General features: G+C 44.9%; 1 protein-coding gene across 2 annotated transcripts in view; it reads left to right on the top strand.

The window, feature by feature from the left end:
• The window catches only part of myo1d (myosin 1D), an 80708-nt gene extending 54482 nt beyond the window's left edge, over window positions 1-26226 (top strand). The window contains exons 21-22 of one of the 2 annotated variants that reach the window (XM_027289322.1): window positions 6385-6539; window positions 25597-26226. In XM_027289322.1, coding sequence (XP_027145123.1) covers window positions 6385-6539; window positions 25597-25753 — 312 coding nt within the window. In that variant the 3' untranslated portion in view covers window positions 25754-26226. Of the gene's footprint in view, window positions 1-6384; window positions 6540-6618; window positions 6860-25596 lie in introns of those variants that run through there. The other variant, XM_027289323.1, reaches the window with a different exon arrangement.
• Window positions 26227-27469: the final 1243 nt, after the last annotated feature.

Here is a 27469-nt window from a genome sequence, read left to right as displayed (position 1 = left end):
GCTGAGGCAGAAGTGAGATATGAAGCGAAGGTTTAATGCATTAATCTCGCCTGGTGAAATGAGTCAGATATGAGGCCGGTGTGCGGTGACAACTTTGACAAGACACCCCGATGCTCAATCTGACAAAGTGACAAGAAGGAATTAGAGAGCTCGGAGACGGACACCCAGAGTCTGCATCGCTGCATCTGGAAGTGAAATGGGGAGATGGAGACAGATGGTGGCAGAGAGAGAGAGCAGCATGAGTTAAGGAGATTTTTAGTTATTGTTCATCCGGAGAGAGTGACTCATACACACACACACACACACACACACACACACACACACACTGAGTTGATAGATGAGGCTCAGTCCCGTACACAAGGCATATGTGAAGCCATCAGTGATAGAGGACAGGGGGGCGCGTAGAACCATTTGCAGCTTTCACACATTGACAGTGACACAACAAGACAACAGAGCTCCACATACACATTACAACCAACTCGAGAGTTTGTAACCTGTTTCAACCGTTAAATAACATTCATGAGTCCAGTAATCTTCTAGATTTTGTTGTTTATTGCCAACAAATCCCACAAAAAGAAGCACAGGCTACGATTAATTGATCCTACCGACATCAAAGCCTGATGCATCTTCTTCCTCTGTGCCATAGAGATCCATCGTCGTCCATTAAAGACTCATGAAGGAGCCTCACTGTTCCTCTGGGTGACAGACACTCCATAAAGATGCTGTAAATACTCAGTAGAACACCAAATGTGTATTAATCCGCAGTTGAAAATAGTCCCTCAAACAAATCGGAGGATTTCCTCCTGTTTGAGTAACGCTTGCTAAAAGCTCTTTCAGTGTGTCCTAATACAACTAATAATATGAGCCTTCATTAGTCTGAATTAGTGAATATTTTCCAACGATACAGTGATATTAGTAATCTGGGAAATGAGAGTAAAGTATTTCACCAAGCTCTCACCAACCACTGAAAGTCTGTCCGATGCCTTCTCTCTTTTTCTCTCTGGTCTCAACACTAAAGTTCTACCTCCGGTTCTGCATTAATATTAATTTATGAGTTAAAATGGTAAGATCATAATCCTCTGGTCCTGAGCCTGGGACAAGGACAAGGACAAGGACAAATGCCAATAAATAATTAGTTAGTCACTAACTCTCTCTCCTGTATCTAACCCTCACCTCCGAGCTCGTTCATTCTCACTGGAGACAGGATAATTATGTTAATAGATCCAAATTATGAATTGCTCCTCATCTTAATATGTTCTGACTAATAACTGTGAGCGTGCGCCTGTGCAGAGAGAGGTCCATTCATCTTTTTTTTAGTCATCATCATTGCATCACTGATTGTAACCGCTGCCCTGCTGCATCCATAACACCATTGTAAATGTCAGGCTGAGTGGGTGAGTGAATTGGCTACGGTGGGAAAGGGAGAAGAAGTGTAGAAAGAAAGAAAGAGGGGTGAGGAGGCACAGATGGAGATGTAACTGCAGGCGTGACGTGGAGCGATCGATCGGAGAAGGTCGACCAGAGGGGAAGGCCGTTAGCTCGTTGTTGATTAGCACTGATAGGCTAACACCACAGCTTCCCCTTGGCTGCCCTACACGCTGTATTTACTGCTCCTGCTGCAGGGCAGCGTGAGGGGGGCCGGCCTGGTTGATGGATCGCTGGTACTACAGTGCAGAGCCAACGACTGTCTGGATTTATTCACCAATTAATGCCTGTGCAGCAAAACGCTGTATCTCCTGTTGAATAAAACAAATAAGAGGATGGTGAAATCTCCATCCTGCATCAGTGACTCATCTCACCACCATTCCTACTCCTGCCTCCTCCACCCATCCCCACCTCACCCCTCCCCGCTTACACAGAGCTGCCTTTCCCCCCTCGCTCCCCGCTGCCGCTTCTCTCTCTCTTCCCGTTGTTGTCATGCCAACTTCCCGGGAGACAGCGTTGTCATGGATACCGAGCGGCAGGGCAGATCAGCTGATGTCTGGTGTCGTTCAGGCATGTGCACAAATCGGTCTCGTGTATGTCGAGCGAGGTTTGTTTGTGTGATCCGAGCGGCTTCTCGTCCACCTCGCGGTGTTTTTCATTCCCCCGCTGATCCCTTCACTTCAGTCTGCAGTGTGACCCCCGGAGACTTATAATGGCGTTTTTTCCTAAATCAAGAATTCGTAGAACAAAAGAGGCGGTTGCTGTCTGTCAGGAAATGATGCAGATCTACTAACATGGAAAAGGTTTTGAAGCATAAATTATAATTGTGTTAATAAATTCATCTCAGAGGCGACTTGCAGAGGGTTAAGTTTATTCTCTGCCCTGTAAACATCAGTCTGGCTCACTGGTGTCCTCACAACAGGAATGGCTGCACAGCTCATTATATTATAATCATTTCTTCACAGAGCCTTTGCTTCCCCTTTCTATCTTCACAGGACTGCTGTGGGATGTGTTATATAACCAATAAGTTGTTCCCATAAGAATACGCTGCTGTTCAAATAAAGTCCTCATGACAACCACGGAGCAGAGCGGATCAGAGAGCTCTTGACAAAAAGCATTGTGGGTCCTGCCTGTACGCTGACAACTGCACATTGTACACGAGTTGGTGCTTTTACCAAAAATACACCCACCAGTGTTATTGTTTGGGGAGCGTGGCATTTACGAACGCAAACGAGACATCAGCAAAATATTCATCCCTCACAACAAGCGGCGCAATCCTCAGAGTCCTCGAGCTCAGCACTGTGATTTTTAAAATCACTAAAACAAACATATTCAGGTTTAAGTAAAAGAAAAATAAGAACTTCAGGGCATTTGGGTGCAAACTCACCACAAATATAAAGTATTCTGTCAGTGTGACTGCTGCTATGATCGACATCAACGACCCGCATGTAAAATAATTCGGAATATGCCGGTTTATTCCAAGTGGCAACCTCCACTGAAATTGACGCTTAAGTGCCAAAATCTGCAGTTCCTCTAACGTCCACTTGAGGCTGGCTCCAGCAGTGAGTCAGTCTCCATAAGTCCCCATGTCCAAATGTCCAACTTCACAGCAGAAATAAACATGTTTACAGCCTGGTACAAAAAACAGTTTTGGTCTCTGTAGCTAATTTCCCCGTTCATGACAACTGTACTGAGGGTGAATTTATATACAACTCACCTGTTCACATTATATTAAGGCTTAAAGTTATGCAGGATTAAGAGCGTGGACGCTTTGATTGACAGGTGGGTGGGTGGGTTACAGATGGCTCGCCTCAGGTCCACGGATGATTGACGTCTGTGCCAAGTTTTCGATTAGCCGGGAGCCAACACTGCGCTTACTTTGTAAATTTGTCATAGAGCTGATCTCACATCAAGATTTCGACACCAAATGGGATTGGTACTTGACCCATATTGACCCACAGAACTATTAACACTTTTATACATGTTCTTCACTGATGGACCCTGCTATGCATCTTCTGAATTCCCACCTTTCCCTTCCAGAAAAAAGCACATACAATCTTGCAGGTAGGCTTGATTGCAGCTAAGAGGATCATAGTCCAGTGTTGGAAACCTCTTCATGATAGTTCAAATGTTCACACGGAAATATGAGGAGCAGGAGTTCATTAAATATATCAAACTTAACAGCAGGATGCTCGGTCACAGAAAATGTTTAAATGTAGCAAACTGATGTATTTTTCTAGCAGGTTTGCATCATAATCAGGGCTGCATCTTTGCTGATTATTTTCTTTTCCCTGAAGTTCAAGATGAACCCAAAATATTCTCACATCAGACAAAGAAAAGCAGAAAGTCTTCACAATTAAGAAGCTGCAACGATCTAATGAGACAACCAAAATAATTGCGATTCATCAGGCACAGTCTAACACGAGCCTGATTGTTGTTCTCTCAGTGTGTGGGAGCGTTTAGTTATCAACACAAATTAACAAATAAGTTGGACCGCACTAATGAAATGTCTCCGCGGCTCGGCCAGACGAACGCTCCGACAGATGGCCGGGCAGATAAATGCCTCCAACAGATTTTACATTCGGGATAAAAGTGATTTGGTGAATCAACGACGAAAAATTAGACAAGGAAACAAATCCGAATGTATCATTACCCAGCTCATTAGAACACTGACTGTCGTTCCAATCAATTAAGCCTTTAATATAAATGTAAATGTAATCGGCTCCATGTAATTAACTGCGGGTGGGTCGTGAGACAGAGAGGCATGGCTTTAGGCTTTAATTCATGGTGATTACGTGAAGTGTTTGTTTCTCAAGTCAGGCGTCATTCTGGAGCGAAGTCAGCTCGCTGCTTGTTCAGCCGCCGGTTGCATCCTGCCCGGCGTCGCAGTCTGCTGAGTGGATATTAATGTACCTGACCGGCTGCCCTGTGGCTGTTTCCTCAACGCACGCCACCTCGCTCCAGCTCAGAAAGACAAATTAAGGGGGAAATAAATGGCTAAAAGCCAAAGAGGGAGAGTAACAAAGGAGAAAAAGGAAAGCTGGGCTAAAAAGGAGGAGTGATAACAGGATGAACGGGGAGAAAAGAGAAAGGAATGGAGAGTTAATGAGCTCTTTTTCCTCCTGAGACGTGTTCACCTGTGAAGATATTGGTTTCTTCCCGTTGTGTGTCCTTGTTGAGATAAACAACCCGACCACAGGAGCAGGATTCCCCTCTCGGCCCGGCTGCTCTCCGTCGGTCTGTCGTTCGGGGGCTCTGAGTGGAAAAATTCGATTGGGCCTTTGGGATGCCGATCAATAAATCTTTACTGCAAGTGCTGATTTAAGCTTGAGTGGGAGAAATCTCATACACCATTAGACACCAGATACTGGCCTCTTTTCGTGTTACATGTTTCCATCCACACATCTTAATGTTGATGTAGCATGCAGAATAAAACCCATCAGATCCTCTGTCTGACCATGAGGGGAAAGGAAGCAGCATAAACCAGAAGTACTCTGTGAAACACAGATATTTATTTAAACTATTTTTCTAATGACCAACAACACGGAGAAACAGCAGCCCTAATCTAGTGACTAGTAAACAAAATACCTCTTCACAATTTGCTGCAAAGGGTCGACTTAACGAACCAGTAATCAGTTTTCCAAAGAACGTTTAAAAGTAAAGAAAGGTTATTAAACATAAAAAGGTTCTTCAAAGCATTAAAAGTTCTCCAAAGAATCTTAAATGGCACAAAAATGTGCTTAAGGATGAAAAGGTTCTCCAGAGCTCTTATCAAGAAGCCTTATAAACGTCTTCAGGATCAAACTGCACATTTAAGAGTGACCTCAGAGAAAATCTTTTACTGCAACTCATGTAAAATGGGAGCAGAAACCAAAGTGTTATGTGGGTTATATCATTGTTGTTGAGTTTACTTGATTTCACACAGAAAATACAGAATTCACTGTAATTGTGACGATTAATTAAAGCAGCAGCAGCAGCGGCGGCGACGGTGAAGTGATGAGCTATTATGTTGTTTTTGCATCTTGAAACTCTGCAAATTAAACAGAGAGACTCTAAAATAATGTAACGTGGCCTTTATGAGAACTTTCTCAGCTGTCCTGCAGTCTGAGCTGCTCCACGGTCTGATTTAATATCAGTGAAGTTATATTTTAACTTGTTGAGACTGCAGACCGCAGAGGACATATTGTCCACATCCTGGAGCCATCTGTGGCTCCATATTTTTCCTGTTCATAGCAGATCTGCACAAAGTAACGCTTGCCTTTCTCTCTTTAAGTCTGCACATTAAACGACAACGATCCAGCAGAAATCTGGCAGGCTTGAACGGATATTCAGCGCTACAAGGAGCCGGCATGCACACACACAATGCAAGGACTCTGATGGGATTCAGCCATCATTAACTTTACTTACACCTTCTCCTGTGTGTGTGTGTGTGTGTGTGTGCATGTTTCTTCCTGCTGTGACACATCAGAGTGAAAAGAAAAGTGTTTTTACAGCAGCATGAGCTGATGGACGCTCCGGGGTCCAAACAATCGCCCACGACTGCAGAAGCACTTGATAGGACCGCGGAGGGTTAAGCTACACAGAGCCATTTGTGTTGTCCACTGAATTAGATGTCCTACTTTGTGAGAATAAACAACAATAACGCAGCAGTGCCTTTTTGTTAGCGAGGTTTAGAGCAGGAGATCTGCTGAGCGCACAAAATTCCTCTGCCCTCCTCTCTCTTTACTTCCCGGGGAAGTTAAACATGATGAATTATAGCTCGGCACAGCGACCCCGGTGAATTCACGTCTGCTGGGATGCCGCAGTACAAGTTCCCAGATATGCATCTCTGTGCCCGTTGTATTTGTGTTGATCCGCAGCACAGACGGTGACGTCAGGCGTGCCTCGCCACACATCCTCGTGCCTCCTCTGTGCATGTTTATCTGTGCTTAATCGTGTGTCCTCCGCTTTCCGTCCCAGGTGACAGGAGTGAGCGTGTCCCCCGGGAAGGACCAGCTGGTTGTGTTCCACACCAAGGACAGCAGGGATCTCATTGTGTGCCTGCAGGGCATGGTGCCTGCCAATGAGAGCCGCATCGGGGAGCTTGTTGGCACCTTACTCAGCCACTTCAAGAGGTGAGTGGTGGGGGGGGAACACAGAGCAACAAGTGCTATTCCTGATTTACCCACCTTGATATTTTCATCTGTTGAAAAGGCTCAAAAACACGAACTGCAGGTGACACCGAGGTGAACGTAGAGCCACATCGTGCACGACAAATCAAATCCAGTAGTGTCGGCCCAGATGTGCGGTATCGACCGACGTGACCTGTGGCAGGAGGATTATGAGGCAGATCGAGTGCACAGTCACAGCCGTCCTAACTTGAACCTTAATGCTCATTTAATCTGAGCTCTGAGCTCTCTCTCTCTTCATCTCCTCAGCAAGTTCTAGATTAAATGAAATCCCTGAATCCTGCAGTCGCTTTCTCTCTCCTTCCGATTCACTGAGGTTCACTTCAGGTCTGTCCCCTCTCATATTCCTCTTGACTACAATTTATGAAAAGTAGAAAATCCACTGAGGCACCTTTCCAGCATTTAGTATCTCGTATTCAGAGCATTGTGTGCAGAAAATCTGGTTTTATTCAGTTGATTAGTACAAGCTGTGAATACTGTATTGAAACGTGGATTCAAGGCAGCGTTCGTATCTTCTTTAAACTCACGAGGTTAGTCTGCTTGACTCACAATCAAACACCCACCCACTTCCTTTAACACCACCCTGAACTTCAGTCCACTCTTCTTCTTCTTTTAATCGAGCTTTAAAAGAACGGCTGAACTGACCCTGAAGATTATTTTTTCAGCCTTTTCAAGCTTTATTTGATAGAGACAGCTGAAGAGTGACAGGACCCTGGGCTCCTGCAGCAAGGACCGAGCCTTCACACATGAGGCGGCTGCTCTACCAACTGAGCTAAACGCCGCCCTAGACCCTGAAGTTTCTGAAGAGAAAAAAAAAGGTTATTCTGTTACATAATGAAAGAAGACGCTGTCACATGCTGGCCAATGTTAACGAGCGGTGGTTCTCTATCATTAAAGGAAGCTTACACATTGTTTCATCTTCAAACTACCTACCAGAAGGTATTTTTTAAAGCAGCTCCAGCTAAAAGTGTAAATAAAGTGATTTAATTCATCCACAGTCATATTTTTTAATCTCAGGAGAAGGTGACTGTCACATTAGGTAACGGACAAAGAAAGAAAGAAAAGGATTAGACAAAACGCTGCTGAAATGTCTCCACAACGTTAAACATCAGGAGGCTTATTGAAGCTATAATCCCAACTGATGTATTGTAGAGTCCTTCATTGTCGCGTTTGAAGCTACAGGAAAATGTTCTCGTACTAACCGGACCTTTTGTCCCCGCTGAAACCCGGCACTCTTTATTTGGCTCATTGAATCCAGCTGATAAGCTAATGATTAGATCTACCATGACCTGGTGATTGTGTCCAAGCCATTGTACGCGGGAAATGTAAACAAGCAAACACACGACCTGTAGCTGTGGGTCGTGTTTGCACCCAGCAGCGATGACCGTCGATGAATACTTATTATAGAGTCTGTAGTTATAGCAAACTCCTCTGTAGACACCGCGGCACTCCTCCACCTCGCTGCCGCCACAGTTACATCGTCATTCTTCGGCTCATGGTGGCACCAGAAGCAAAGTCAGGGCATCCATGGAGTCGTTACAATCCATCATCTGGGACCATGAACAGAATAATATCTTGTCAGTCCATCCAGACCTGTGCTGCTGCTAACACGGCTAAAAGATTTAGTAGAAACATGTTACATGTTCAGTGTCCCTCCTCAAGTCTCCAGAAAGAAAACATGAAACACAAATCTACACAAAATGTTCTTAAAAATGTAGAAGAAGCATCACAGTTCTGCCCATGTTTGTCTGCAGTCTGTGGATTCTTTGCAGAAGAAAACTCGTTAATACAAGTCAAGTAATGGATCTTCTAATAAAGTACATTCAGTAATCGAGCTGTGGAAGATTTCTGGGTAAAAAACAGGAAGTGATGTATGTTCATGTTTGACCTCTTCACATCATTTCAGCTCTGCCGTGATCATTGTTCTGAAGATGTTTTTACATTGTCGCTCGTCTCACTGATTATGAAAGCACGTGTATCGATTTGTGTCTTCATGTTTGTCTTTCTTTGTGTGTGTGCATGTAGACAGATGTACGTGTGTGTGTGTGTGTGTGTGTGTGTAGCTCTGCCTGTGTGTATCGGCTCGATCGCTGCCGTTCGCGATGCTCATTCCTCTGTAGGCGCTGGGCTGAGAAAGGCCTCCGCTGGGCCTCGTGTAATGACTCTCCATGTGCTCCGCATGCCGGCTCATCCATCACTGTGGAGCACTGACAGAACAAAGAGCACACCGGCATGCACACATTTAGGTTTTTCTGCATTAACGTGCACATGTGTGACTCCGTGTGGAGGGATTCACGTGACTGCACATCTGTGTATGTTTGTGTCCCACCGCTGCAGCTCCCTGTAGATGTGACTTTAACCTTTATCTCTCCTTCAGCATGCCGCACAGTGCACAACATGCACAATAGCGAGCGGGGAGCGGGGCAGCTTAGAGCGGCCACAAAGCAACACTTTATCCTCCTGCAAGTGACAGCGAGGCCAAAGCGGACTGACACCGCTGGGAATAAACCGTCTTCTTGTCGTAGCGCGTGTCTGGATACTTGAGTTTCCGTCTTTTGTTTCTGACACTTTCCAAATCTGCTTGGCAGTAATCTGTTTCTTTTTTTTATGTTATTATGAATTTAGATTCTGCTGAGGGCTGGAGGGGCGTTTGTTTTGAGATAGTGTCACGGCCGGCGTGTTCCGGACTGCAGAAACTTATCAATACCAAACCAGTGTGCCTCAGAGTGAAGTGATTCAGATTTCTGCGACGCACACTCAAGAAGATAACCCTCTTATCGGCCATGACGCACCACTTGTCTGGAGAAATTCAGAAATACTTCATTCTTAGTTTGCATAAAAGGGAAAGAGGAGGGGGGGATTAGATTCCCATGCTTCCTCCGTCTCTACCTCCATCCTTCCTTTTCCCCTTCATCTCTTTTTTTTTGGCTTTCTATTTTTAACTCCATCCCCTTTGTACCATCTCTCTCTCTCTCTCTCTCTCTCTCTGTCTCCCTCTCTCTTTCTCTCTCCCTCTCTCTTGCCCAATCTTTCCCTTTTTTTCTCCCCTGGCTCCCGTTGTCTTCATTTCTGGAGAGGAGGCAATAAAATATTTAAAGCCGTGCTGCTGTTGAGGCCTATATTTAGATGAGACGGAGCCTCTCTCTCTCTCTCTCTCCCCCCATGTCTTTCTTTCTGTCTGTCTAGTGTGTGTGTGTGTGTCTGTGTGTGTGTGTGTTTGTTGACATGCGCCCCACGCAACAGCGACTGCAGCACTCCCACCGTCCGCTGCCAGGGTAGCAGAGCAGACACTCTGCATCTGTCACACACAAACTCTACAAAATCAATGAGACATTCAGGCGCTCCAGAAAGACCTTCGTACTCGCTCCCTCCTCTCCTATTGATCCTCTCTGCTCAGAGAATTCAAGCCAGTTTGAAATTTATTGGAGACGGACGTTTATCACCGATTTAAACGGGTTTTATAGTTTTATCACGTCATGTTCACGTCTGTGTGTTTGTTTTTTTGCAGTCGTGCTGTTAATCAAACTCGACTGTTGGCTGAGTGTGTGCACTCACTCTGAAGTTAAGTTACTTTCACACAGTTCCAATAGAAGTGGAGACCACAAGTTGATCAAGTCTTTTTAGCAATTTGTTGCCACGGCGTCCACCACAGAATCATGAGACTAAGAGTTTTTCATTCACTAATTATTCATAATCGCTTCCACTTTGTTGTTTCATCGCTGTTAAGCTGCAGAATTCTAGAAAATCGATGATTTTCCTGTCAAACGTGTGCAGGAAGTGTCGTCCTTCACCTGATACTGAGAGAGTTAACAGAACAAAAACGCAGCCGGTTATATAATCTTGAGGAGATTTCATGGACTTTTTATTAAACTCAGAGGAGGGAGGGGGGATGATATGCAGCCGGGGTCACTGCAGTAACTATAACCTTCATACATGACGAGGCTGCTCAGGATAAAGATATCTTCTGGTTTCTTTGCTGCTTTATGACAGTAAAGTGAATATCTTTGGTTTGTGGACAAAACTAGACATGTTAGGGCGTCACGTTGGAGGTTTTGGAAACAGTGGTTAACATTTTTCACCCTTTTATGAACCAGCAACATCCAAACATAGTGGTTACTTGAAGCTCTAGTTATTAGCAAGACTTCTCCAAGAAAACATGAATGTTTCCCATCATCTCTCCTGAGAATCAAAGCGAAGAGTTTTGCTTTTCTTTCTCTCGTCCTTCCATTCTTTGTCTCTCTTTCCTTTGAATGATTGGAACTGGTTCATGTAGACCAGTGTGTGTGTTTACTCGTGTTTGGTCCTGAGCTACAACAATAAATACAGATTTATTTCACAATAAAAGCACAGAGAAAACATGGCGCTTTACGCTCTTCTCTTGTAAAAGATGTTAAATAATAAACGCAGCACCTCCAAAAGTTTCAGACCACGTAAAGAAACATTTATCAGGATGGAGATGCAGCAAGACATCTAACCCCAGACCTCGTCCTGGACTTGAAGCATTTTACTTTTTATTTTCATTTCTTCTCGTTCAGTTGTTCCGCAGTTTTATTTCTCCGTCAGTGTTTTATCACACACTTCCTCTCTGCTTCACACTTTTACCCACTGACATCTGTAAATGTAAAAATAGCTTCATGTTGAATAATTCATCCACGTCTTGAATTCTCACAGATGATGAGCTGCAGTTTAAAGATTTGGCTCCATCAAAGGCGACATGAGATCACACTCATGCACAAATGTTCCTGGGATGTTCTGACAGGTCGGCGTGTTCGGATCATGTCAGTGTGTCGCTCACCTCTCGCTGCTCTCTTTCTGTTCGTGTCAGTCGACCTGATGACAAAGCCGCCCCGTGACCGGCGCTTGTGAATCCCCGGTTCATGTAATCTCCTCTGTCTTCCTGTCCTCGTAGTCGTGTGTGTGTGTTGTGTAAGCAGCTGGAATTGGTTTCTTAGAAAAGCACTGTGGATTGTTTCTGTAGCAACAGCTTCGTTTTGGCTCCACCGACTGCTACCAGCGCCGTCAGTGTCCACAGCGACTAATGAAAAACCCCTGTGTGGGAGATTGATCGTGTGTGTGTGTCACTGACAGGACTTTATTAACCCGGCCTGCTGTTGTCTGTGCGGAGTGATGGTTTCAGAGCTGAAATGATTCATTGATTGTTTGAAATGTTTCCACAGGGTGAGGTATCGATTAACAAAAAAAGCTGCATTTGTTCGACTTTAAATAATCATTTTGCGACCCCCTTACATGATCTCGTGACCCCGTGGAGGGTCCCAACACCCAGTTTGGGAACCCCAGGATGAAGCCATAATTAAATGAAGTGATATTTATCGTAAGGCCTTCAGCCCTCCCTTCCTCTCCCACAGTAAACGGACAGATGTTTATAGAGTCACCTCCCTCACACAGCGTCTGTCTTCAAGCATCCATTCATACTTTTCTCCATCTTACTCTCCTCTAACCCTTTGTCCTTCCCTGTCTCCCTCCCACTCGCTCTCATTCTTCCTCTCTCCGTCTCCTTCACCCCTCCCTCCCTCCGTACAGTGTGAGTCAGCAGTAGCGCTCGACAGCCCTTCATTGATCCGTCAAAGTGATGTGGTCATATTCTGTTTCTGCCCCCGTTCCGGCCTCCACTTTCCCCCTGAAAGACCTGAACATTTAGCCGCCCACTGTCGCCGGCTTCTGTCACCGCTGAAAGGTTTGGAGGGAGTGCTGAGCTGGGATGTTTCAGAAGAGTTAGTGAGAGTGTGTGTGAGGAGGAGACTGCAAACAAAGCAAAATGAATCATGTGCAGAAGGTGTTGAGTGTGAAAAAGAGGCACACTTGTATCAAATCGGATTTAGTTATGGTTTATTTCACCTATCAGGAGCCAAATTAGTCTGCAGGTTGGTGTGAGTCACATCGACCACGTGAGATCTGAATATTCTGAATATTCTGATGCTTTAATTTGTTCCTCCAGCCGCGTCAGTGAAGCCTCAGTTGATTTACATTTGTTTCAATGTCAAGTGAAAATTGTTCCGACTGTGAGGTCGACAAAATGAAGCTTTAATTTGCTGAGCTACAACGCTAATTATCATTAGCGGGAAGCGACGTGCAAAACATGTCAGGCCAAAATAACCTCGTCTGGTTAAAGTGCTCCACGCAAGCTGATCAAGTCTCAGAAGTCAGATTTAGTAGCTGCAGCTTTTATTTCCCAGCCTGAAACAAATTTAATCAACATTTATGTCAATTTAAATATCAGATTGGAGTAACAGCAGATGCATAAAAAGTAAAGGATCAAATTTAACAGTAATATTTAATTATTCTGTTGAATTACTGGCAGATTATGACAACTGTAACATCTAAATAATAAATAATCTTTATTGTACAATCAGCTGATTCTTGTTTCCGTCCATTGCATGCTAGACATTATTGTGTCTGAGTCATTTCTTCCTGAAGCCGAGAAAAACTGCAAGATCACATGTAAAGACATGTAAACAAACCGGGTGCTGACTGCCAGAGACGATGATGTTCCAGATGTTGCACATTGCTTCTCTGGCTGTCATCCAAAATGTATTCCCTGTATTCTGTTCAGAAGTCGATGGATGTCTGAAATTATGGACTCATTGTCCTCTGACACCAATTCAGACGCCTCGACTCAGAGCGTCTGCTGATCCTAAAAATCTGTTTGTCTCACTGCGTGGAGCTATTTTACATGAGGGAGCATGAAAACTGAGCATGTATCGATTATAAAGAGCGGACCATCTTCTTAAAAAGGTGAGTATCAGTCACAGAAAACACAGCTGCTGCTATCTGGAGCTGGCACCAACATCGTTTATAATGGCACGATTAAGAGAGAGAGAGAGAGACGAGTGAGAGAGAAAGCCAAGCCGCCTTTGTCTTCCTCACCAAGGTCACCCTTTCTGCTGAATCAAATATTTCAGATTGATAGAAGTGGGCTTCTCTCTTCTCCTCTTTCCCTCCATCCCTCATTCTCTATTTCCTCGTTCTCCATTAATCACCCGCCCCGATGCTGCTCCTCCCCCTCCCCCTCTTGTTTTTCACTTCACATTCCTCTTCTCATCCTCCCTCCCTCTCTCTCCCTCTCTCCCTCTCTCTCTCTCTCTCCCTCCTTTCTGGGGCGCTGCGGATGCAGTTCCCATGGCAACCATCAGATCCATGTTTGTCTGATATGTATGGGGATCCGTTAATAACCCCGCCCGGCCCGGAGATAATAACGGCACCACATCTCGTCCCAGAATCACAGACAGAGGGATAGAAACACACACAAGAATAAAGATTAAGAAACACAGAGAGGCGAGAGAGGAGGACAGAAAGATGGAGGACAAAAGGAGGTGGAGAGGAAACCAGCACAAGCTTTTATTTTAGCTTCACCCTGCAGACAATTAGGGCAGGTCCTCAGCCCTGGAAGCTTCTTTCCTCCGACTGAAATCAAACATGTTAGACGGTTTTATTCTTTTCACACTTACAGGCTTCATATTTTTGGTCTTTGCAGAAAAGCTGCATTGTTTAGTGTCCAGGTGCTGTTTTTTTTTCTCTCTCTCTCTTTGTGCAGAACTTTGTGCAGCCTTCTGTTTAGTCACCAAAGGCTCTTCAAGGATAATCTATCTGCATCGTCGTTATATAACTCCCAATTTGCAAAGTCAAATTGCAAGTTCACAAATTCTCTCACACACACACACACACATAAAAGAGACTCGAGCACACACTCTCAGTCATTGTTATGTGGGCCAGCGGGGAGTCCTGCTCGTCTCATTGGCACTGCGCTGCAGCCTGAGGGGAGCTGGAGGAGCTGGAGGAGGAGGAGGAGGAGGAGGACTGACCGCCGGCTGGGTGGAGTGATGGATGGCGAGTGGCCAGGCCAGAGTGTGTGTGTGTTTGTGTGTTTGTGTGTGCTGACTGTGTGGATACATAGTTAATATCTGAAGGTGTGAAAATGCACAGCGTGCGTATGAATGAAAAGAAGCGTGAATGTGCGTCTCAGTCTGACCTACTTTCCCTCTGCAGATAAACAACCTTTGTGTTCTCTCACACTCAGGAACAAACACACTTCGCAGAGTCTGTCACAGACGTTTTGACCCTGCTTATATCACCATGATGTGTTTTTAGAAGTGGCATGAGCACAGGCTTAAAATAACAGATGACAGGCTCAGATTTAAAGCTTGTGCTCTCTGTGCTGTGAATGGTTTGTTCCTCAAATCACACATATTCGGGTCTGGCAGCTCGCACACATCACCTGTGTGATCTGTTGCGTCATCTTCCTCTAAAGATCCTCCAGCTCTGCAGTAATCCCGTGAAATGTCACGATACGTGTGAACAAAACTGCACACTCGTAATCATCTCTGACCCTTTGACACGTTCGGCGCTGCGTTCTGAAGGGAGGAGATGGAACAGACGTTCACACTTCGTCAGGGTCAGTGCGGCCTCTGAAGTTTAATTGCGGCCTCGGTTGTTATTTGGAATGCTGGCACTTTATTAACGAGGATCGGGATGATTTCATCTTGTTGGTATCGAACAAATCCCAGCTCTGAACCTTTAAACGCAAAATGCATTTTAAACGCGGTCCCAGCCGTCGATTGCGTAATTAGTTTCTGTCTTAGTAAATCAGACACTAATTACAAACAGATTGCGAGCGCAAATGAAATGAAAGGCACGGCGCAGATCTGCCTCACGCCTCGTGCCGTAAATGAGAGCGTCGACGTTGACTTTTATTTCTTCAAACGATAAGTCAATGAATGGATTAGTTAATCACCAGAAAATGAATTTGCAAAGTGTTGAAGTCACTTTTTCAAACAAAAATGTCAAAAGTTTTCTGATTTCAGCTTCTCACACGTGGAAATTTGCTCGTTTTCTTTGTCTCATTTGACACTGAAGTGAATATGTTAGGTCATAAACTGTCAAAGAGACTGTGATGGAGGTTTTTCACCCTTTGATTCGACAAAACAAGACAATTATTAGCAGATGATTGTGAAAATCTTATTTTAAGCCCTAAACTGGAACGTTGGATTCCTGTCCAGCTTATCACTGTTACTGTGTAACCACCAGATTTTGAATGAACATAGATCCTCATGGTGTGGTTACTGTAAATGTTGGTGCTGAGAGAGGAGGCCAAGATGTGTAAATCTTTTTGGCCAAATCCCAGATGTCTTGATTTTAAGGTCAAACATTACAATGAAGAGCTGCAGTGCTGCAGAGACACACTCGTCTACAAATGTAAGAAACACAAACAAACGTCGCCTCGTTCCACGAACTGTAAAATCATATCACACTCGTTATAAACCGAATAATCCCGTCTGTGATTGTTTAGATCTTCTGTTCAGTCCAGCAGACATCGGGGGGGTAAATGCTTTGATCGTCTGTGAACATGAGTTTTTCTGTTATCCTCTCACAGATTAGTCATTTATATCCTCAGATTAATAATCATGAGGATCTGCTGCTGTTTTATTTAATCGGCTCATGGACACTCACCAGCAGAGGAGCTGCTCCTGCGTTCCCGCGGGAGCTTCCCTCGTGCTCGTATATAACGTATGCACACACCGTCGTCTTCGTGTCACTCTGGATGAATGCATCAGTTAAGTGCTGTACAGTTAAGATGATACAGTAGGAGACGTGACATTTTATAGACTCCACCTCTTCAGTGACCTCCACGTTTACCCCGTAATCCTCTCCCCACCCCCCCAAACACACATGTTCCACCCAGCAACAGCACCATACCATCTCCCACTGTCAGGCCAATTATGATTAGCCTCACCACATGCTCTCCTCCCTCCCTCCCTCTGCTTCCTTACACCTCCTCTTTTCCTTCCCTCCCTCCCTTGATCGGGTTTTTTCTATTCTTCCTTCCACCTCGCAGTCGTTCTCCTGTCCCCACTTCCTTTCTTCATTTCCCCGCTGCCATTAATCTCCCCACCTGAAGTCTTTTCATCCCTTTACTCCACACACTTTAATCTCCTTCACATCACTCATTCATTACACCTCCATCTCTCCTTTGTTCCACCTCGCCCTCTTTTTTTTGTTCTCGCTCTGTCCTTCCATGTCATCTATTCATTTCTGCTTTTTTTTTGTCCTACCTTATGTAACGTCCAGCCCCGAGCAAATCAACTTTACTGACCCGGGGCTGCAAACACAAAGAAAACAGCAGCTTTGATCCAACAAATCGTGAAATGTCTACGTCAGACGAAGCACAAAGGAGTTCTGAAGCCATCACAGATTGACTTTACAAGGAAGACTAGAAGGTCATGTTAAAAAATATGATGAATGTTCAAAAATAAAAGAGAGGAATGTCTCCATTTATTAGTCACACAAAGACGTGTATTCCCAGAATAAATAGAGTGAGTAGTTCAAGGTACAAACACCTTTACTCCAGCAGAACTGAGAACATCCACAAGGACGTGTACGAGGCCGATTCACTGACGACAAAAACATATTTAATAAGTGCTGCACTGGGACTTAAAAACAGTTCCCCTTGTGTGCTCAGCAACAGTGATATTTCTGGCATGTTTGTCATTGATTGTTATTCGGTCTGAGAGTTTGAGGACACCTCCCCTGAAGAGACCATGTTTTAAAGGTTTCAGCTGGAAGTCAAAGACATCGCCATGAAACGTCACCTACATTATAAACAACCTTATTAAAACTGCAGTAAGTTGCCAGAACATCAATCTATTTTCAATCTGCCTACTTATCTATGAATCAAACGTTGTATAAATCAGGATATGAATGATATACGAACAAAGCCCTCTGTAAAAACCTTCAGGATATAGACCGGAGTCAAACTGGAAGGTTTGGTGTGTTCAGGTGCAGCTGAAGTGATGTAACGTGTTTATTCTTGACATTTTGAGACACTACAGGTGAACAGGACAAAGTTTAAACTCATAGATAATTATCTTTGAAGTTCTCCGGCTAACCTTTGGTGAAATCAACAGACGCAAATAGATTCAATATTGTAAAAATGAACGGCTGAATCTGTTTGTTTTCTTCTGCTAATTCAGAAGAAGAAAATTAACTTTATTGGTCTCTCAATGGGATCATTCATTTACTCAAGTTTTACGTATATAGCCCTGAAATACAACCACACACACACATGTGGAGAGATGGTGGAGTGATGGGCAGCAGTTGCTGAGGGAGGTGAACTGGTCCACCAGTCCACCCTCCATACTTTGGTCCATTAAGGACTTGAAGTAGCCACTAGTCAGTGTGTATAATCTATCGTCATTAATCTTTGAGACGTGGTGAAGCCTCTGCATCCTGCAGGTGGAGCCGTGGTGGTGGAGCCGTGAGAGCTCAGCCAGGAGACGCTCCGCCCTCGTGGTGACTCATGCCGGACACTCGAACGTCCCCACGACTGAACAGAAAACGGCAAAATGTCAGGAGATGAGAACAGATGAAGCTTTGATTGATGTATCGATTGCCTTTAATGAACAGAATTGGAGAAGTGAGCGGTCTCCCTTCAGTAATGAGCAACTAATTGAGGCTGCCTGTCTCTCTCTTCTCTTTTGACTCGCTGTGTGCCAGCTTATTGATTTACCTAATGTGTTTTTAAGCCAACTCCCTTCATCCCCACGATGGTGGAGAGTCCCTCGGAAAGGCCGAAACAGCTGATGGGTGAGTCAGATTCAGCTCACTGGAGAACAATGACAGAGTTGACCTCCTACACATAAACACACACTTGTTTAACCCTCCTGCTGTGTGGCTATTATGGCTCTGCGCTGTGAGATAGCCTCCACCATCTGTGGAGCAACTACGGTATTCCCCGGAGACGGAGGCAGTTGCTTTGTGCATTTCCGGTTCTGTTTCATCTCCCACTGATCTCTTGAACACAGAGGTGTGGAGGTGAGAAGTGTGTCCTTTTGTTTGAGCACGCAACTCCTTCAAGCAGCTTGCACGAGTCGCTGTTATTGATGAGCGCCGTTCACCCGCTGTCCTGTGGGAGTGGGCAGAGTTTATCTCCAGATGCTATGTGGACAACCTACCCGTGGTGTCGTTAACTCCATCTTCTGTTCTCCCCTGGGGGTATCACGAGGAGTTACGGGCTCTGGAGGTTTGTCTTGGCCGCGAGCTGGTCCGTATGTAAAGAACAGCTTTAAAACGTCACACTGATTCAAAGAACTATAGCAGTATATTATTTTATCACGTTTCTGTCAAGCTCAGCTACAGGACGTCTCGTGTTGTAATGATTTTGATCTGGCTAGCACGTGAATTGGTTTTAGAAGCTGTGAAAGTGAAAGAAACTTGACTTTTCTGGCTGTCTGCTGTGAAAGACTCACAGAAAAATGTTTTACCTCGCTGATTAACCTTCAGCGGAGAAGTTGAGCTGAGGATGCAACTTTGCAACTGAATCTAAACTCTGTTTGTTTGTCATGAAGCAGCTTCTAAATCTGAGTCTGACTCACAATTTATGCTGCAAAACAGAAACAAGAAGAATTTGGTTTGTGTCCGATGATTTGAGAGAGAGAGAGAAACCAAGCAGTGGTCGAGAGACCTAGACAGTGAATGAGAGTGAGGGAGCGCCCACATCAAGAAAGCTGGTTAATCAGTGAAATAAAAAGTTATTTCTGATTGTTTCACAGCGGTTACATCCAGAACAAACAGACAGAGTGTGGAGTCACTGCTGCATCACTTTTAACCATCCACAAAATCACTAAAATGTTGCTTTAAATCTATTAAAAATATCCAAACACTCACACATCCACCTCCTGATTAAAATCAGACAGTGAGACAAACTGCTCGTTACAGATAACACAGCAGCAACCGAACTGGAGAAAAAAGTATAAAATATTTATAATTTCAGACTCGACTATGACAAAAGAGATTTTACTCAGGACACCTCAGGGGGCCCTCGGGGGCCTTGATCGTCAGCACCTCTGCTCCCCCACTGCAGCGCCCGAGAACTCGCTTACTGTGCACAAAGAGGCAAAAAATACTAGTTAAGCATATTAACAAGCAGAGCTGGTTTACTGTTCATGTACGATCCAGCCTCATGGAGCCTCATGGGAGTTTGAGTTCTCACAATATTGTGAATTCAAATGCGTCTCATGGGACGGCGTCTCTGATGTGAGAGTTTGAAGAGCGTATGTTTACGGTGTCATGCAGACCGCAGTCTGAGGCCTGCAGCATCAGCAGCTCCATCTTTGATGTGAGCTCCACCTCTCTAAAGATTGACCCCCTCTTCTCCCTGCACGCTTTAATCAATACCATTGTTGCTATAAGAGCAGTTTTCAAATGACCTACTTCACTAATCTCTCACGTTATGAGCGCGGAGAGGAGAAGATGGCTGAGATATCCGTGCCCGTACCTGCTGCGCTCTCACAGCTCAGTGAATCCTGAGCAGAGGCCGCCTCGTGATATCATTCGATGCACTGCTGGAGTGAAGGTTGCAGGTTTTCAGCGCTGCATTTGATCTGGTCTTTGCCTCTAAACATTTTATCCTCTGCAGACGTCTCGTCACAGTCTCCAAGAGGCATTTCAGTGCTTCATTTTTGGTCAATTATTTATATGAAAGTCAAAAGTGAAGAGAAGAAAGAGGGCAACTCTGTTTCTCACTTGGACTTTTACTGATCGTCTGCTCTCTTGTGATGTCCCTCCAGCTTCTTTTAATACTCAGCTAAAGCATCAACGCACAAACCATCGAGTTCTTCCTCTCCCTCTGCATTTTCTCTATTATTCATACTCCACATCTGCAGTCGCAGCGCCAGCGAAAGCGTATGACTTTGGCACGGTGATGCTAATTAAAGAACTGCACGCTTTGAAGCAGCCCAAACTGGAGCCTCTTTAAACTGGGGCACATAGAGGAGTTAGTTTGATCCGTCCAGACCGGCCTCATATCAGATTCTCTCTCTGCAATGATCCACAACAAAAACAACAACAACAAAAGCCCGTTCACGTTTAGTTTCAGTCTGTTTTCAGTCTTCGTCCTGTATCTTTCTCCCCTCCGATGTAGAACAGGGGAGCACGTGAGGCGTGTGATGCAGCCATGTGAGACAGAACCAGGGTGTGACAGTGAGAGGAAGAGACGCTGTGTCAGGTCTGGTGTTAAATACATATCCATGGATAGAAGCGGGCGGCTGCAAACGAAGTGAGAAAATACAGAAAGGTGTTTAAACGTGAAGATTTCATGATGTGATGAAAGTCACGTGATCAACAGACGCAGCCAAGACCTCCTGTCCAAAACCATCGATCACCTCATACCCAGACTTAACTATACACGTTTACTTAAGTACAAATTATGGTACTTGTACTTTTCTTGGGTATTTCCATTTGAAGCTGCTTCACTGTTTTCTTCCACTGGCGTCTAGACGAGGCTTGTGATGCCACGTCAAGCAGCTGATCGACAGTCACACAAACTTCTGGAGAATCTTTTTCAAAATAAAAGACCCCGTGCAGATAAAAAGGAAACTACTCAACTACACAGTGTCGAAGGAATCATCAGAGTCCGCTTCAGATGTCTGCTGTGAGTTTATTGAAGCATGCCAGCGTACTGGTGACACAGAGCGAGCTGACCAAGAACACGTGAAATGGAGCGGCAGGAACAAAAGGAAAGGAAAAGGTACTGTAGGGAAGGTAACGAGGGCGTTAAGGTGTAGTCCAGCAAACAAAAGGACAGGAGGCAGGAAGGACACATATATATTTGGCAAGTTACAAGATCGAGGTCTAAACAGTCCTGTAGAGGCTGGAAGGTGTTTCTGTTGTCACTTGATTAGAGTCTGCACTGCCCTCGATATTCGGCTCCAAGGGACCAAACCAGTACAGGCTGAAGTCTGAACCTTGACATGGATTTATTTAGCAAGTCTCCACTATGCTAAATGTGTGTTTTCTTTATTAATAGCCTGCGTACCGATGGGACAAGCTCTTATACTGTGGATATATCTGGAGACGTGTCCGACGAGCTGGTTCAGCTCGTTACTTTGCAGAGTTACATTGTTCTAGATTAAAAAATCTGAAATCAGCTGCAGCTTGACAGATTTCTCATCAGTGAGGATGCATTACTAATTATAACACAGTAATTCCAGTATTTACAGTCATTCTGTCTGCCAGTATTTAGATTAGCCAGGAGGCGGGCGAGGCAGGACAGATGGAGCCTCATGGGAGTTTGAGTTCCAACACGGTGGCGGCCAATCAGTGGCTCAGAAACCTGTGGGTGACATCATCATCATCATCATCACGCATACGCTGTCCACAGTGAAAACAATAACAAGGTTACCTGTATGAATATGATCTGCAGCTTACTAATGATCCATGCGTGTGTCAGTCATAAAGGTGGGTGTGTGTGTGTGTGTGTGTGTGTGTGTGTGTGTGTGTGTGTGTGTGTGTGTGTGTGTGTGTGTGTGTGTGCGCGCTTCCTCCTCACTCCGTGCATTTCTTTTTTTGATCTCAGTGTGGTCTCTCACACTGAAATATTGATGTGAGGAGACTGTCGGGTTTTTTTAAAGGAAAGTGGCATCACATGGTTTGTGTGTGTGTGTGTGTGTGTGTGTGTGTGTGTGTGTGTGTGTGTGTGTGTGTGTGTGTGTTGCAGCTTGGCTTCACCTGCTGCTCCTGTCTGCATCGATCTGCTGCGATACAGGTGTCTGTGTTTTCTTCGTCCATTCCTTCAGACTGGAAGACAGATCCGTCGTGCTCCTGCATCATTTGAACAGAATCTGGACTCTTCATATTTTCTCACTCTGTCTGTCTTCAGAATCAATATTATTAGGTTAAGATAAGAAATGACATCTCTAATCGTCGGACACTTTGTAGCACAAGTTCAATCCACGATGTGACCTGATGCTCTCTGAACTCATAATTCAAAATGCTGCAGATTTTATTTTCGGTGTCTCGAGCTGGAGTTGAGCTGCTGCTTTTCACACTAAAACGGCTCCGTCATCACTTAGGAGTGAGGAAAGATCCAACTTTGATCATCTCCTCAAAGTCCTGAATCTTTAGAGTGCTCCTCCTCCTCCTCCTCCTCCTAGTCCTCCTCCTCCTCCTCCCCACCTGCAGCGCTCATATATTTTTCAGCAGCAGAGAGCTTGGGGGAAAGCCAGGTACACTATTAGAGGCATGACTCAGAAGTGGGACTGGACGGCTTCACAGACTGGAGGTAATCCTGGCTCCTCGACCTGAAAATAGCCCGGCTCGTCCTCTCCCCTTTCTCATTTCACAGCACTTCTCTTCACTCTGATACCTTTCAGCACCCGCACTGCTTTTTTTTTTTCACTTTGTACTTTATGCACATTTTTTTTCCTAGAAATCCTGCAGACACTTTTTTACCACCTTTAAACTCTTTGACTTTTATTTCTGTCGCCCCCTCGTTCCTCCAAAGAAACAGAGGAGGCACTTCTGGGAGCGAGTGAGCCCGGACGGACTCACATGGCATGAAGGGCACACAAAGGGGAACCGGGGGTAGGGGGAAAGGGAAAGAATTGATTTTCCAGTCGGAGAGGTCCATCCTGTGAAGGACTAAGTCTGCCCTCGGGCTCTGACTGGCCCCTGATGGGGGAAAGGCCAGACAGTGACCTTAAGACTGCACCGACTGTGTTTTTCACAGATAAAATGTTTTATTTTTATTTTTATTCAGAGCTGAGCTTTGGATCAGAACTGTGTCAAAGAGTGTGTGTGTGTGTGTGTGTGTGTGTGTGTGTGTGTGTGTGTGTGTGTGTGTGTGTGTGTTTATGTTTCTGTGAATGTGAGCCTGACCCTGTTCGCCCTTCATGAGGAGCTCAGCCCAGCTTCCCCCTCTGGCATTTCAGCGAGATGGAGAAGTAACAGGATGAGAGACGGACACAGAACATATCACAACACACACACACACACACACACACACACACACACACACAGTACCATCGGCTGGCTGGCAGCCATGACAGATGGGGGTGTTCAGTTCATGGGGGTAGTCATGGAAACCGGCATCAGCGCTACCCCGAGCTCCTCTGTGCCGTGCATGAGCGTGGGCAGCTGAAGCCGCTCGCTCCTTGTTTATGACTTATTGTTGTTGCGCAACAAGTCGGTGTCATCGGGTCCTCGACTCACTTCCTGACTTCAGACCGGGGCGGGGACGTGAATCCGTGCAATAACTGCAGCTCATGGATTTGTTTACTGGCAGCTTTGATCAGTAACTGTGCCAGCGAGAAAGTGTGTCACGACGAGCACTTGACCAAACACACACACACACACACAGAGCATGTGTGTTTATTTCAGCTACCCCACCCGGCCCGGCTCAGCTCAGCTCAGTTCAGCTCAGCTCAGCTCAGCTCCTTTACATTTACATTAGGTTTTCCTCTCTCAGCCACAGAACAGTTACCACAGCGTCATCCTCTCACATTTACATCTAATTCCATTTTCCTGTCTCTGCCTCTGCAGCAGCCTTTTTCTCCTCACTCTTTGATTTCTGTCATCGATCCTGTTTAAGAGCAAACGAGGCAAAGCACCCGTTCACCCAGAAAGGCTCGAACTAGATGTGACAGCCACTAAAAGCCTGAAAGTCCACCACTGCTGCTGCTGCTGCTGCTGCTGCTGCTGCCATATGATCATTACTTGAACAGGACTTCTTCTTATTCATCTTCATGTACACAGGATTTTATGACTCCTGCACATACACTCTTATTGTCTCCCACACACACACACGCTATACATTGTGACGGCATCATACTACAGTACAACTGGACTCCCACGTTACGCTGTCTCATCATCGTATATGTAACACGACTCATCGTGTTTCTGTCGGTGTCACTGAGGATGTGAACCGACCAGGAGCTGAACATTTGAGCTCTGTCGACATCCAGACACAGACGTGGACCTGTCCTGTCAATCAAAGCGTCCCCGCTCTTAATCCTGCATAACTTTAAGCCTTAATATAATGTGAACAGGTGAGTTGTTATAAATTCACCCTCAGTACAGTTGTCATGAACGGGGAAATTAGCTACAGAGACCAAAACTGTTTTTTGTACCAGGCTGTAAACATGTTTATTTCTGCTGTCTAACATGGGGACTTATGGAGACTGACTCACTTCTGGAGCCAGCCTCAAGTGGACGTTAGAGGAACTGCAGATTTTTTCACTTCACAGTCACAGAGGTTGTGGCTTAGAAACAGCTAGCTTCTCTGTCCAGTGGATCATGAGTGGAATGAACAAGCGTCTCGTGTTATCGATGAGAAATCAATCTTAGATTATTCAATAATATTAAAATTAATCTAAAGTGTGTCGGGTGCCGGTTAGCTCTCTCTAACAAATCAATTCAATAACAAATCCTAAAAACTACACCGCTGTGTTTCCTTCTGTTGGCCTCATTAGTAACTAACAATAATACAAACACAAAGGATATGGACGATACCATCACATGAACTCATGAACGTTCTTCTTCAGCGTCTCTGCTGTCCACAGAGTTCACATCATGAACGTTAAAAATGATTTGGTGGCCTTAAATCAGGAGGAGAGCAGTGAACGATGACGGCTGCTTTTTGCAATAAAAACTATTGATATCGGTATCGGGGTATCGCCCAGCCCTAGTTTCCATTTCATATCAAAACGCTGCATATTGTGGCAACACACCAAACCAAACACACGAACAATAGAACACATATTTCATGTGGTTTGTTGTGGCTGAATCTGAATCTGTCTCTGCCAACACGTACAAGCTGCAGCCATGTGTCCTTTGTGATATCACACTCACTCTTATACAGAGTCCTCCTCTGTGTGTGTGTGTGTGTGTGTGTGTGTGTGTGTGTGTGTGTGTGTGTGTGTGTGTGTGTGTGTGTGTGTGTGTGTGTGTGTGCACGAGTGTGATCGTATGCACGAGTGAGTTTATATGAGAGCACACTTAGTGCGTGTGATTTATGTGTGTGTGAGCATGACTGTGCATAGACAAGTGTGTGTGAATGAACATGGTGTGTTTGTGAGATTATGAAGCTATGCATGATTTATAGCCTCACACACACACACACACACACACACACACACACACACACACGGGTCACTAATGTGTTCCTGTGCAGTAAACTCTGAATCTCACATGTGTGACTCGCTCTGTGTTGCAGTGAGCGGAGGAGGCTGCAGGTCAACATCGCGAGTCCCATCCAGTGCAGCATGAACGGGAGGAAGTGCACCATCATCGTGGAGCCCAAGATCAACCAATCACAGCCGGACTTCACCAGGAACCGATCCGGTTACATCCTCGCTGTTCCTGGCAACTAAACTGTGCCAGAAAAAAAAACAGTGACAGCTGATATCAAAGCAGATGATGATGATGCTGATGAGTCACTTCTTGTGTTTTGTTGTCGCGGAGCTGCTGCTGCTGATGTGAGGAGGATGAGTGCATCCTCAGAGATATGCAAAGCCATGCCAAATTCACCTGTTTGTAGATTCCTATGCAATGTTACTATAAACAGGAAGCTACAACACGCCTACACGCAACATGTAATAACATGTAATAACATGTAATAACTTGTTGCGTGTAGGCGTGTTGTCAGCTGAACAGGTGCACTACAGGATCATCCACCAAAGTGGTGTTCTTTATTTCTTTTTATATTTCTTTAAATCCAAATTTGAAATGATTCGCTCGGTGCAATATTTCGATTATCGTTGATGGGATGTTGTGATGGTCGTCAAGGTGAGATGAGATTATGTGGCAACTGTTCTCTGAACCACTGATGTTGCATAATTGATTTTAAAAAAATTTAAAAAAGCTTTGCGGGAACGTTGAATCCGCGCAGCTCGCTGAGCAGGAGAAAGATGAAGTTAGATGATATTTATGTTTGATTTTTCCGACGCTCCGCTCGGCTCTGATTTCTGTTTTTGTGATTTAACAGCGACTTTAATCGAAGGAAGCGTGGGCGGCGTCCGCTTTGAGTTCTTTAAATGTTTACAGTCATTACGGGAACAGCAAGAGAGGGAACAAAAAAAAAATGTGATTCAGTCAGTGTCTGAGGCACAAAGTCCCAAATCCAGCCCATGTTCAGTTTGTGGGTCACGGGATGTGTTGAGCATATCCTGAACGCCACAAACCTGCTTTGAAATCTATTAATTTAAATTCAGCTTCTTATATTCTCTAATGTTTGTACGTCATAATATTCTAATACAGACAATATATATTCATACTTTATTCAGCATTAAAGTACAAATATGTGTGTGTGCACAGCACTTATACTGCGTTTAGTATAAAAGAAACAGAGATGCTATAACGACGACCATAACCAAAGCATTACTATATTAAGTGTAGCTTAGCAGCAGAGGCCAGTACTGTATAATCCCACGTGAACTCCAGCCCCTGAACACGTCACGTCTTATTGCTGTCTTTGTGTTCGGTGAATGGACCACTGACTCAAATCTGCCCTTCATCACAGAGGAAGGGAGTGAGTGTGTGTGTGTGTGTGTGTGTGTGTGTGTGTGTGTGTGTGTGTGTGTGTGTGTGTGTGTGTTGATTATCTCTTTTAACCCTCCTCCTCCTCCTCCTCCTCCTCCTCCTCCTCTTCCTCCTCTTCTTCTCTTGGCACTGAGACTTTGGCTGGTGGCCACAGAGGAGTGAAGACAGAGGGCTGTGAAGTCTGCTGGCCTAGTTTACCTCCCTGTCTGATGACGGCGGAGATTTTTTCTATGAACGGTGTTCATAATATTTGCAGACTTCATCTTCATCCCATGATGCTGCTGAACTCCCGTCGCTTCTCTCAAAGCCAAATCAAATGATCTGCAGACCGTCTTTATTCTCCAGTCAGTGTTTGCACCTTACAACAACTATAACATTTAGACTTAGACTCTAATACTATGGACGTGTGGCTTTACGCTCAATAATATTAATATCTATGCACAGAGTGAAAATTCAGTAAAGAGTTACTGATGATGCAACAACAGCTCTGATCTCTGAGGTCTCTTAGCTCGGCTGCTAACGGGGCATTACAGTTTATTCCAAAGAAA

This window comes from Larimichthys crocea, chromosome XVI (assembly GCF_000972845.2).
Source record: "Larimichthys crocea isolate SSNF chromosome XVI, L_crocea_2.0, whole genome shotgun sequence".
NCBI lineage: Eukaryota > Metazoa > Chordata > Actinopteri > Sciaenidae > Larimichthys > Larimichthys crocea.
The sequence above is the reverse complement of the archived record's forward strand: the minus strand, read 5'-3'. Positions and strand labels throughout refer to the sequence as shown.